Source organism: Populus euphratica, unplaced genomic scaffold, assembly GCF_000495115.2.
Source record: "Populus euphratica unplaced genomic scaffold, PopEup_1.0 scaffold44.1, whole genome shotgun sequence".
NCBI classification, from domain to species: Eukaryota; Viridiplantae; Streptophyta; class Magnoliopsida; order Malpighiales; family Salicaceae; genus Populus; species Populus euphratica.
In genome coordinates this window covers 1,758,691-1,771,778 of record NW_011499865.1, presented here as the reverse complement: position 1 = coordinate 1,771,778, position 13,088 = coordinate 1,758,691, and the positions used below count along the sequence as shown (strand labels likewise).

General features: G+C 34.7%; 1 protein-coding gene across 3 annotated transcripts in view; it reads right to left on the bottom strand.

Annotated features, from left to right (window-relative positions):
- GFA2 (gametophytic factor 2) overlaps positions 1 to 12,357 on the bottom strand; it is a 13,449-nt gene extending 1,092 nt beyond the window's left edge. The window contains exons 1-17 of one of the 3 annotated variants that reach the window (XM_011026729.1): positions 12,092 to 12,357; positions 11,948 to 12,046; positions 11,761 to 11,860; positions 11,414 to 11,488; positions 11,146 to 11,228; positions 10,741 to 10,824; positions 10,611 to 10,649; positions 9,100 to 9,189; positions 8,585 to 8,632; positions 8,403 to 8,490; positions 8,190 to 8,254; positions 8,015 to 8,089; positions 7,587 to 7,659; positions 1,320 to 1,411; positions 549 to 620; positions 198 to 254; positions 65 to 113 (exon numbers count right to left, since the gene is read on the bottom strand). In XM_011026729.1, coding sequence (XP_011025031.1) covers positions 65 to 113; positions 198 to 254; positions 549 to 620; positions 1,320 to 1,411; positions 7,587 to 7,659; positions 8,015 to 8,089; positions 8,190 to 8,254; positions 8,403 to 8,490; positions 8,585 to 8,632; positions 9,100 to 9,189; positions 10,611 to 10,649; positions 10,741 to 10,824; positions 11,146 to 11,228; positions 11,414 to 11,488; positions 11,761 to 11,860; positions 11,948 to 12,034 — 1,177 coding nt within the window. In that variant the 5' untranslated portion in view covers positions 12,035 to 12,046; positions 12,092 to 12,357. Of the gene's footprint in view, positions 1 to 64; positions 114 to 197; positions 255 to 548; positions 621 to 1,319; positions 1,412 to 7,586; positions 7,660 to 8,014; positions 8,090 to 8,189; positions 8,255 to 8,402; positions 8,491 to 8,584; positions 8,633 to 9,099; positions 9,190 to 10,610; positions 10,650 to 10,740; positions 10,838 to 11,145; positions 11,233 to 11,413; positions 11,489 to 11,760; positions 11,861 to 11,947 lie in introns of those variants that run through there. The other 2 variants (XM_011026728.1, XM_011026730.1) reach the window with 2 other exon arrangements.
- Positions 12,358 to 13,088: the final 731 nt, after the last annotated feature.

The following is a 13,088-nucleotide window of genomic DNA, read 5'->3' as shown; positions in this document are numbered from 1 at the left end:
GGAATATAGCACCAAAAGCTATCTCGACAGGTGTGAGGAAAGCAAGAACTGGCATTCATCTCACCTTTATTCTTCAGAACCACCTTTTGACCAGGTTGGGTGCCAGGGCGTACCTGAAAATATATAACAGGTTAAGGTAAGATGAGTTAGTTTATTTTTTAGAAAAATCAAATCATGCAAAATGATTTCCAACAAACCTTAAGTACAACATCTCCCGTGAGAGTTGGAACCTGGATGGTTCCCCCCAAAATTGCCTGCAAATAGAAATTGAATTAATTTTGCATTAAATACTAAATAGTTATGATTTATAAAATGTATATATCAAATCAAGCTGCAAATCTATATGTTTCAGCAAGAAGACCATCTGAACCGAGTGCCACACTTTATTTAAAAAATAAACGTACAAGTATGACCCATATCTCAAGCTAACAAAGAAATTTGTAAATGAGAACATTGAAATGTACTGAACCACATAGCAAACACGAAAGGATTCCCGTTCATTAGAATCTTAGTATTTTTCTAGGACCATGAAACACAAAAGGTTTTACCTGAGTAATGCCTAAAACAGCATCAACATGAATGTTTGAGCCTTCTCTGCGGAAAACAGGGTCTTCCCGGACCTGTGGGGGGAGGGAAATAACGACTTCAATAACATGGAAAATGAAATAGCTACACTAAGATCAGAGGAAGTTGACAAGCATCACAGGAGACTAGACAATTTAAGCACACTAGAAGTACACACGCAAAGAAAGCAAAACAAATGAAAGAAAGAGACAACAAACCACCAAAAAACTAAAATTTCCAAGAGCCAGGAGATCATTCACAGTGGAGAAGGACAACTAAAATAATATATATTTTCCTTAAAATGCTCACTTTCTATTCATCTTCCCAATGTTGTCATAACCCTGCATAAAATTCAGCAGACAAGGTGAATCGACCATCCATGTCACACTATTCTCTTTCCTGATTGCCCCATCCAGCTTGCCAAGCAATCAATGACCATTGAATAACCATTTAAAACAAAATAAAGAAATAAAACTCATCCAAGAGTTTGCCAGCAAGAAGGCAATGTGAAAACTAAAGCTACATAGTCTGCTCGTTATGCCATGAAAATGCAGTAAGAGGAACAACCATCCATACAAACAAAAAAGGCACAAAAGAAACAAAATCATATAAAACAACATCATGCTAAATAATGGTGTCAGAAAATGTTACTGTCCATTATCTCCACACTACATCCTAAAACATCACACTAGTAAGCAAAGAAATAGGGAACACACAAAAATAGCATCACAAAAATATTAAACAAGTTGAATAACCTTGATTGTCACATAGAGATCACCGGGCTGATTTTTCTCTGGGTCTGCTCCACCACTTCTATGGATCTTCATAGTCTCATTGTCATCCACTCCTGCAGATGTCAAGAAACTCAAATTTAATCACCAAGTCCGGCAAAAAGTTCTACATGGGAAAATGGGCAACCGAATATATAGGACCATTTTCATGAGTGTTTCTAGAAATCAGAAGTTGAGCTCACTGGATAATGTCCCTATCTATATATTATCCCTAATAAGTGTCTGGGTGTAAAAATAATGACTGGAAAGAAATTCTGTTTCAAGACAGAAAGTGTTGAAGATCCCAAAGTAATTAAGACAGATTTGTAAGGAGTTAAGACAGATTTGTAAGGAGTAAAAACAGATAGATATCCTTTCCTATAAATCACTTTCCTATAAATCAGAACCTAACAATAATATCTATTTACGTGTAGTTAATAGCTGTCCTAATATGGATATATAGATGTTGTATACATTCAAAGAATTCATTCTTAAATAAAATGAGAAGTCAAAATTTAACAACTCTCCATATGGTATCAGAGCCTAAACCGAACCTATTTTTTTCTGAGCCTCTCTCTCTCTAAATCTGGGATTTCTCATCTTCTTTTCCATCTTCTTTTCCAATCTATCCTGACAATCCTAGTCACTTGATCTAGCAGACCTGTCCAGATCTGAAAACACTGTGAAAAAAACCCAAATATCAAGGGAATTCCAGAGTTTACAATCATCCTACCGGCTGAATGGAAAAAACTATTTAAAGTGATCACAGATAGAGGACAATCCTCCTAGTATAGAAGACCCAAAGTTTACATTCTGGGATGAAGAAAACTCCATGAATATGTCATGGCTATGGAACTCTATTATGCCAGAAGTTTGTAGGCCTTGTATGTTTCTGGTTACAGCAAAAAACATATGGGATGCAGTGAGACAAGCCTACTTTAAAGTGAAGGATGTTGCGTTAACTATGAGAATAAGACGAAGCTTTCAATGACCAAACAAGATAATATGATGAGAATAAGACGAAGCTTTCAATGACCAAACAAAGTAATATGATGGTTATTGAATATTACAATACTATGAAAAGTTTCTAATTGGAATTGGACTATTATCAGGATTTTAAGATGCAGTGTAGTGATGATGCTATAATTTTAAAGAATTATGTAGAGAGAGAAAGCATCTTTGAATTTCTTGTAGGACTCAACATAGAATTTGATCAAATACAAATCCAAATACTTGGAAAGGAATCTCTGTCCTTACTCAATGAGGTATTCTCAGTAATAAAGGCTAAAGAAGGAAGGAGAAATGTGATGCTTGAGGTCCCTGATACTGAAGGTTCTGCTATGATTATAACTAATAACAGAAACCTAAGTGATGCTAGCAGAAACCAAAATGATGCCATGAATGGTGCAGAAGTGGTGAAGACTGAAGGGAAGAAATTCTTTAAAAATGATTAGTTTTGTAACTATTGCAAGAAAATAGGTCATACAAAGGAGACCTGTTAGAAACTCCATGGAAAACCATCAAGGATGGGGTGTAATGGAGGATACAAATAGAACCATTCAAGAGGACATGCACACTTAACAAATTCAGAAGAGGCAGCACATGAGTCTAGCACCTTAGAGGTGAGAGGATTCAATAAAAAGGAGATTGAACGCCTAAGAACCTTACTCAACACAATGGAGAAACCATCTGAATCATGCTCTCTTGCTCAAAGTAGTAAAATTCCAATTTCTCATGTCTTTAGTGCCTTAAACAAGAACCATTCCAGTATCTAGGTCGTTGCCTTAGATGCAACAGACCATATGACTTATTCTACAGGTGCCTTCATATCATATCAACCATGTTCCAGCAGTAAGAAAATCACAATGGCTGATGGATCTCTAAACACAATTGCAGGCCAGGGAAAAATCCCTTTTAATCCTATATTTACTCTTAAAAGCGCATTACATGTTCCTAATCTTACTGCAAATCTGTTATCTATCCAAAAACTAATTAAAAACATAAATTATAATGTAACTTTCTTTCTTGATCGCTGCATATTTCAGGACCTAGCTACGAGGAGGACGATTGGGCAAGCTAGAGTCAAGGATGGGCTGTACATGCTTGGAGTGCAAGGCAACAGTAGTAACTCCCCTTCTCTATCATTCATTTCAATTAATTCTAATAAAACCAATGTTTGGAATCATCATCATCGTTTAGGACATCTATCATTTAAGACTCTTAGGAACATCTTTCCATCTTTATTTAAAAATCTTGATATTGAACAATTTCAATGTGAAATCTGTGAATTTACAAAGCACCATAGAGTGCCTTGTACTATAAGTGATTCAAGATCTGTGTCTCCATTTACTATAATTCACTTGGATATATGGGATCCATATCACATTCCTAATATTTTAGGATTAAAAGGTTTTGTAACATTTATTGATGATTGCACCCGAATGACTTCGGTTTACCTTTTTAAAAGAAAATCTGATGTAAGTCATATCCTTCCAAACTTTACAAATATGATAAGGCATCAATTTAGGGTTAGCATTAAGGGTTTTAGAACTGATAATGCTAAGTAATACTTTAATCAGATTTTATCACCATGCTTTGAAAAAGATGGGATTATTCATCAATTATCTTGTGTCAATACTTCCCAACAAAATGAGGTAAAAGAAAGAAAAAAATAGACATCTCCTTGAAACTACTACTTGAGCTTTACTTTTCCAACATCAAGTTCCAAAAAACTACTGGGGGAAGCAGTTTTAACCTCTACATATTTGATAAATCAAATACCTTTAACAGTTATTGGTTTCAAAAGTCCTTTAAACTATTTGTCAGAATTCTTCCTAAAGAATAATTGTTATTCTAAAATTCCCCCAATGATCTTTGGGTGTGTCACCTATGTTCACATTCATGAACATCAACGAGACAAACTTAATACTAGATCTCTTAAGTGTGTTTTCATAGGATATTTCATCACACAAAAAGGTTACAAATGTTATCATTCATCTTCAAAGAGATTTCTTGTGTCAAAGGATTTAAGTTTTAATGAAAATCAATCTTTCTTCAACAAATCTTCTATTCAGGGGGAGGAAAACAACAAAGAAGACAAGACTAACAATGACTGATATTTTTTCATTCCAAATCCCATCTAGGCAGCAATCATCTCCCATTTCACCATCTTGTGAGTCACCAAATATTACTCTGCAGGGAGAAACTACCGCTGACATACCTCTTCAAGTATATAGAAGAAGGATACAGCCTGATTTGACTCTCTTGCAAGCCCAAGAATCCGAGCCAGAGCAAGGTAATGAACTTTCTAATTCATCTCTACCAGCTCCTGACCTTGATCAACCAATTGCTATTAGAAAAGGAAGAAAAGAATGCACTAACAATCCTTTATATCCTATAGCTAATTTATGTCATTTCAAAAGTTCTCACCATCACACAAAGTCTTTCTCTAAAAAATAAACACAATACCTATCCCAAAAACCTTGCATGAGGCTTTAAGAAATGATAACTGGAAAATTGCCATGGGAGAAGAGATGAATGCACTAGAGAGAAATCAAACATGAGAAATAATTGAGTTACCAAAAGAGAAGAAAACAATAGGGTGTAAGTGGATTTATGCCTTGAAATATAAAGTTGTTGGCATGCTGGAAAAGATATAAAGTCAGGCTAGTCGCAAATGGATTTACACAAATATTTGGGATAGACTATCAAGAGATATTTGCTCTAGTTGCTAAGATGATCACCATTCGAATTCTGTTTTCTTTATCTGCTAATCTTGGATGGTGTATGCAGCAATATGACGTTAAGAATGTCTTCTTACATGAAGAGTTGGAAGAAAAGGTTTATATGGATCCACTACCAGGATTCAGTCACTCCCTTCTTTCCAACCAGGTCTGCAAACTAAAGAAAGCACTCTATGACTTAAAACAGTCTCTTAGAGCCTGGTTTGAAAAGTTCACCAAAGCCATAGTTTTTATAGGATATCAGCAAAGCCAAGGAGATCATACTTTGTTCATCAAACACTCCATTTCAAGGAGAGTTACTATTCAGATTGTTTATGTTAATAACATTATAATAACAGGTGATGACTTTGTGGAAAGAGACTTTCAAAAGAATTTGAAATCAAGGAATTGGGGAAGTTGAAATACTTTCTTGGCATAGAAGTAGCATATTCAAAAAAGGGGATTTTTATCTCTCAGCAGATGTATATTGTTGACCTTCTAAAGGAAACAGGAATGGTAGACTGTAGACCATGTGAAACACCTATTGATCTAAAGCACAGACTTGAGAATGACAAGGAAGAAGTCACAACTGAGAAGGGTCAATGCCAAAGGTTAGTTGGAAAGTTGATCTACTTAACTCACACTCGTCCAAACATTGCTTATGCTGAGAGTGTGATGAGTCAATTTATGCACAACCTGAAAGATTCACATCTCTGGGCAGTGTATAGACTCCTTAAATAGTTGAAGTCTACTCCTGAAAAAGGAATTTTGTATAAAAATCATAGGAATCTGAACCTTGAATGCTATACAGATGCAGACTATGCTAGTGCATTAACAGATAGAAAATCAACATCAGGTTATTGTACTCTGCTGGGAGGAAATCTTGTGATATGGAGAAGCAAAAAACAAAGTGTTGTGTCAAGATCAAGTGCAGAAGCAGAATTCAAATCAATGGCTCTTGGAATTTGTGAGTTACTATGGATGAAGATTATCCTAGAAGATTTCAGAATCAAGCAAGATGATCCAATGAAGTTGTAATTTGACAATAAGTCTGCCATTACAATAGCACACAATCCAGTGCAACATGATAGAACTAAACATGTGGAGATAGATAGACATTTCATCAAAGAAAAGTTAGAGAGTGGATTGATATGTACTCCTTATATGCCTTTCGGGGAATAACTTGCTGATATACTTACCAAAGGTGTTCAGAATCCTGTGTTCAAAAACACCTTGGACAAGCTAGGAATGAAAGATCTCTTCCATCCAACTTTAAGGGGAGTGTTGAAAATTCTGAAGTAATTAAGGCAAATTTGAAGCTGATTTGTAAGGAGTAAAAACAGAAAGTCACATATCCTTTTCTATAAATCAGAACCCAGCAATAATACCTATTTATGTGTAGTTAATAGCTATCCTAATATAGATCCGTAAATGCTGTATATATTCAAGAATTCATTCTTAAATAAAGAGAGAAGTTAGAATTCAACAACTCTAAATAGAAAGCAGTCAACTTTATCCTCCATTTATCCACTTAAGGACCTTTTACTCTATTTTCACACCAGTAGCATGTTCCACACCAGGAAACTACGTTTCGTACATGAGAAACCATGTCCACATCCCGCTTTCTTTACATATTTTAAATCAATTAAAGAGACTTTCTGTGGTCCAAATTCTAATTCAATTCTAAGGAATAAGAATCATTTTGAAAGCTAGAGAAAACAAATAAGCAGATCTAAAATGGTTCCGTTCAATTCACATGGAAAGTCTGTGCAAGTCTGTTCTTTTTTTTTTTTTTTCTTTTAAAGCAAGATTGCTTTGTTCTAAAAACAATTCCCCCCAAAACAACTCAACCAGAGCTACACCTGTCTTCCAGAATACCAATAAGAAAGACAATGTGCAAGATCAAAGAAAGTTTGTTATGAGCAATTGCATTATCACACCGGTCTGCAGGAAAGCTGGTGTACTGTAGTAAATCTTGAAGGGTATTGAAGCTCGTAATTTAACCTTACCTAATCTAGGTTTTTTTTTAAAGGAAAATCTGTCAATTTTATATTTTATTTCATAAATGGTGTTAGGATGATAGAGGAGTTTATTTGTCAGATTAAACAAAAGCCCTGACTCATTGCTATCATTGTTTAGGGTACTTCTGTTCCACAAATAGTAGATACCTAAATATAATTGTTGAAACTAATCTAGCCTTCATTTTGTATTTCTTTAACTTCATGGTTCATTCGAGCACCCAAGAACTCGAGCTTGAATGGAAACTTTGAAGTTCACATCTCTGGTTTATTTAGCTTCTAACTGCTTTTGGTACCATAACTAACAAATCTAGAAAAGCACTCAAAACAACCACACTATCCTTTGTTTCATATGAGATGCCTAATGTGAGAAACAACAAAAATAACTATGATGTACCATCACAAGACCACATTGTGTGGACCATGTAAGAGCACTACCCTTGGGCAGAATATAAGACCACAATATAGTACACCACCAGAAATTTAACATTATTCAAGATCAACAAACAAACCTGTTGGAATGTTCAACGAAATTGTCTTTGATCCTCTCACTACTGTGTGTCCATGGCAAGACCTGCAAAAGCTCTGACACCAACAGTAGTAAAGCATATGCATTAATATTAAAAAACAAAACCAAGGGACTTAGACCCATCATATCATCAAATTTTGGAAGAATTGTTTAAAAATGTGTTGCCAAAGTTAATCAAAGCTGCCAGATTGCAGGAATTCAGAAGCCAAAATTAATGCAATCATGCACAACAGTTTAAAATAAAAATTCTTCACTACTGCCCATGTCTAAAGTAATACCTTGTCAGGTTGTTTCATGAACAAAGAAAAGGTTTTAATGCTTCCCAGAATTTTGCTCATAAAAAATCAGCATTTCCTAAAATTATTTAAAGACTTGCAGACCTCAGATAAAAATAGATATTGATTCTCGTACCGAAAAGGTTTGCCCAGTTCCACCACATTGATCACATGTCTGCTGAAAACTGAAAAACCCTTTTTGCATAGATATCTGCAAATGTAGGAAATGTTCCATGTTAGTTGGGGGAAACACCCAGTATTTCCTGAATAAGTAACATCATCACACAAGGTCTTCAGCAAGTAAGACTAACCATCCCTCTGCCTTTACAGCGTTTACACATTTGAGGTTTCACTCCAGGAGGAACACCTTCTCCACCTTGGAAAATGCAAAAAAAAAAAAACGGGGGCCATGCATTCTTAAGAAATTACAAGAGAGCTGCAGTTATGAAAACATAAATCTCACAAAAAAAGGAAAAACTGAAGTCATGATGTTTGCAAATGCTATCAAGTGAAGATAAACAAACCACAAGTTTCACAAGGCACATCGGTCTGAAATGTGATAGTTTTGGTGCATCCCTGAACAGCTTCCATGAAGGAAAGTTCAACAGAAACCTATCCATGATGATTTTAAAAAGAAACTGAAAGTCAACATTAACTCTAAGCCAAAAAAGAGAGCACAAATCAACATGATGGAAATTCTAAGAACCTTGACATCTTGGCCAGTGACATTCTGTCTAAATACATTGCTGAATATCTGATCTCCATCAAAGCAAGTGTGGTGTCATGCACAAAAAAAAAAAAAACACGAAAAGTTCATCAACTGTGAAAACCCATTGTTTAGAGAGGGGAAAAAATACAGTGAAGACCCAAACCACCCCCACTAGAAAAAAGGAAGAAAAAAGGCAGTGGCAAATATATTTCTCCTCATATTGCATTAAAAATCCACTGTGGCAATTTTATAAGAAAGTATACTGCAATGCAGTGAAACAATTTTAATTGCACTGCTGGCTTAATAGTTCTGGAGGCATAACAAGGACCAAACAAACTCCAAGAGTCTGTAACTACACAGAATGTAAATTCTCACCCTAAGAAAAGGCTGCTCTTATTTAATTTAAGATTTGGATATGAGCAGAATAAAAAAACAAGACAATTGACAATCAAAGAGAAACAATTAAATATGACAGAATCGAAACAAAGGAAAAGAAGCTGGAGAGTAATTACATCTTCCATTCTGAAGTCCCCAAATGGACTCTCAAATCCTGGTCCACCAGGCTGATAGCTATCTTGGTTTTCAAATGCGTCATGGCCTAGCTATAAGTTTGCAAATATAACAAACATCAATATAGATATTAACAGAAGAGGGTCATTACATTACATACAATTAAAGAAAAAAGAGAGAAAGAAGTTGCAAGGAAGAGAATTTCAGCAGGTTCTATGGATAGAGTACCTTCCAAAAGGAAAAAAGGGGGAGTGATAACAAGAGAATATGGCAGATGCATGCATGCAAAGGTTGATATTCTTTTTTTCTTAACCTTTGCAAAGTATGTGAACTTCATCCAGGCCAAAATGAATGATAAAATTTAAAGACGCGCATGTTGTATAGAATAAAAGGCAAGCAGAAGCTTAACATACACCACCGGGGGAGGGTATAGCTTCAGGCTAACAGGGCAAAATGAATAACCTTTTCACATATTTGCGATTGAGTGCATGGCAGCTTCAATTCTTTTTCTTCTTTTTGAAAAAGTAATTACCCATTATCTTGGCCTACCTTCTGGGGACTAGCTAACCTAAGTGACCCTAAAATTCCCTAATCTTCCAGATGATGCACAATTGTTAAGCTAGAACAGATACAATTTATACCTGCAAGAATGAGATCCTTGATTTTTTTTGGTAAGTTAGCAACTCCTATTTGAAAATACAACTCTTTTGTTGGCTGGGTCAGGCACACAAGGCTTGACAAGTTCTTGAGATTACAAACAGAAATTGCTTTTGCAGGTTGACAGTTGACTAAAGTAAAATTATCACGGCGAAGGGCACTAAGAAACAAAATCCAAGATCATTCTAATAACAATGACCTGTCCATTATAAAACATAACCTTTCCATTTTTCACTGTGGTAGAGCTTCTGGATGGTGCTAATTAGTTGTCACCCCGCAAGTTTTTTGAATTTATTTCACCAGTAGACCTTATCCTACTATTCCAGCCCTTTCACCTACTAGAAGCCCCCCCCCCCCCCCCCCCCACCCCCCAAACACACAAAAAAAAGAAGCCAAATGCACACTTTAGATCGTTGTTGTTCTTCTTCTTCTTCCTTTCATTCTCATCTACAAACTCCAACCCAGAAAACATAGCTCGAGTAAAAAGTAAACAGCTGATGACAGTATGTATCACTACATTCATCATCAGACTGTAGATAAGGGAATTGTTAATTGCATCCCTAGACTAGGCAAGTAAACAACTACATAAGAAATCTTACTCTATTGGCTAGTTATAATTCTGAATAGGGGGGTTTCAATATTTATGCATGTAACAACTCCCAATTATGAGCAACCATGTGATGAGCTATAAACCTCTCACTTATATTGTATGTCAATCCTCTCCTCTTATAAGCACTCATACTGCCCATGTTTTCGATCATTCATTAATACTGTATGTTACTTGGTTATGAGTTATACAGACATTCATTTTCCACTTATTTAATAATATAAACACTGTTAAAATTAAAAATGAAACCTGATCATATTGTTCCCGCTTTTGGTCATCTTTCAAAACCTGCAACCAGAACAAACAAAAGTTTCCCCATTCAGTATTCTATGTAACTCGGTTAGAGGAAGGGATAAAAATTCTGGTCTGCAAAATTTACCTCATAGGCCTTTGAAACTTCTTGAAACTTCTTTTCGGCTTCAGGATCGTCTTTGTTTGTATCAGGATGGAGCTTCTTTGCCAGCTGCAGAATGGTGCTAAAGTGAAATCAGAAGACAAATTATACAAAGCTTAAAAAAAAAAAAAGTTCCAAAGTAAAAGCTGTAATCCTATCACAGTATAAAGAAACAACATTAACTCACAGACCTAACACCCAAATTAAAAGAAATAAAGCGTGAGAGTTGCATTATTTGGACTGAAATATTCACGATTAGGAAAAATAATGAAAAGAAAATCTACCCCATAAGCAGTCCTAACACCCAAATTAAAAGAAATAAAGCTTGAGAGTTGCATTATTTGGACTGAAATACGCAAGATTAGGGCAAATAGTGAAAAGAAAACCTACCCCATAATAAGCTTTCTTTATATCAGATGCACTAGCATTCTTGCTAACACCAAGTATATCATAATAATCTCTCGACATATGAACTGACCAGAAAAAAAAAGATATAAAACATACATAGTTAGCCACACAAAATCCTGAGGAAATATTTTAGAATAAAATGATAGTAAGCAGCAACAGCATAAATGTTACAGCAATTGCACTTCAACAAAAGAAAACTTGTACTAAATATAGTACAGGTTAAATTTAAAAAGCAGGACATGTGAAATACCAGAGCCATGAATCGACCTCGTAGCACCAAATTTCGCATTTAAAGCTCCCAATTGCAACCAATTTGTTTGGTTAACTGCGAAATTAAAAAAAAAAAATCAGTTCCAAAAAAAAGAGCCCCCCCCCCCAAAAAAAAAAAAAAAAGAATAGCAAAGAAAATGAAAAAATAGAAAAATGTATAGATTCACCAAAATGTAAAATTAATTCCCTTGTCAAGCCCAATACACAGAAACAACCAGAAAGTTTAAAAAATAAGCTGTCTAGGAAACCAGACAAAGAATCTGAAAATAACCCATAAATCAAAACACTGGAAGAGCAAGAGAAAGAAACAAAACAAGTGCAAGTTACCATTTTTAGGAGAGTAATTGCCAATAAACCTAACAGGATTACAAACCCCAGTGGTAGCACTTAATCTTCTATAACTCCCATTCAATACACTCTTGTGTACCTGCAATTAATACAAAAAACACATTACTTAGAGATGTAAATTAAAGCAATTCATTAAAAAACTGCAAATAAATAAGCAAAATCATACGGAATTAGCAGATTCTTTGAGGAGGTTAAGGGAGAGAGAAGGGCGAGCGAGCCAACCAACAAGCCTGGCGCTATGAGACCGAACCATTTGGTAGGTTCTTTAGTAGGGTTTGAAAAGTCTTGATCTTTCTAGCAATTTGGTTCCTTTTCGGTTTAGGGATTTTAGGGGTGGAGGCTTAAACCCTACAAAAGCCCTAATTTTTTAAATTGGAAGGTTCCAGGAGTTAAGGGAGGGAGGGAGGGAGTGAGTTTTTTTGTTGGTGTTTTAAAAACAGAATCTAGAAAGTAGACAGTAGAAAGAGAGAACCGTACGGGCCTATTGCTCTGAGGGCAAGGGCCGATTTTGTTGGAGGCAGACCCTTTCTTGGGCTCTGTTTTCTGGTACGGTGGCTGTTTAGATTGTGTTTGTTTTTTAATGGCTCCTTCTACTCATGGAGCACTCTTGGAAGTTGGAACATACCACCATTAAAGATTAAAATTGTTTTTTATTAAAATTTAATTTTAAAAATCAATTTTAAAAAATATATTATTTGAATATATTTTCAATAAAAAAATACTTTAAAAATAACATCTATTATTTTTCTAAAAACCCCATTAACTTATTTATTTAGCAATCTGGTTCAACTATATTTTAAAAAAAAATTAAAAATTTATTTTAAGTTAATTTTTTATATTTTTATATTATTTTGGTGTACTAATATCTATAATAACTTTTAAAAAACAAATATTATTTTAATATATTTCTAAAAAAATTTAAAACATAATATATATCACATTCCTAAACATAGCCATACATCTGATTTTTTTATTATTTATTTTACAGTATTTTATTCCTTTTCTATTTTGTAGACATTATAACTAAAAAAAATGGTGTTTCATCCTGCCATTATTATGCGCAATAAATGCTGCCCCATGAAATAAATTTTTCAAGGAAAAGTGTCATTGAAAGATGGGATTTAACGATATTAATGATCAAAGCATTGTGTTTGAATAAATAAAAATAAAGAACCTAAATTATATATATATATATATATATATATATAAAAAAAAATGAGAATATAGACACCAAATACGAATAAACCTTGTAAGTATTGGTTCGACCAACAAGAGTATCAACCATGTACTCATGTTTCTTACGTCTC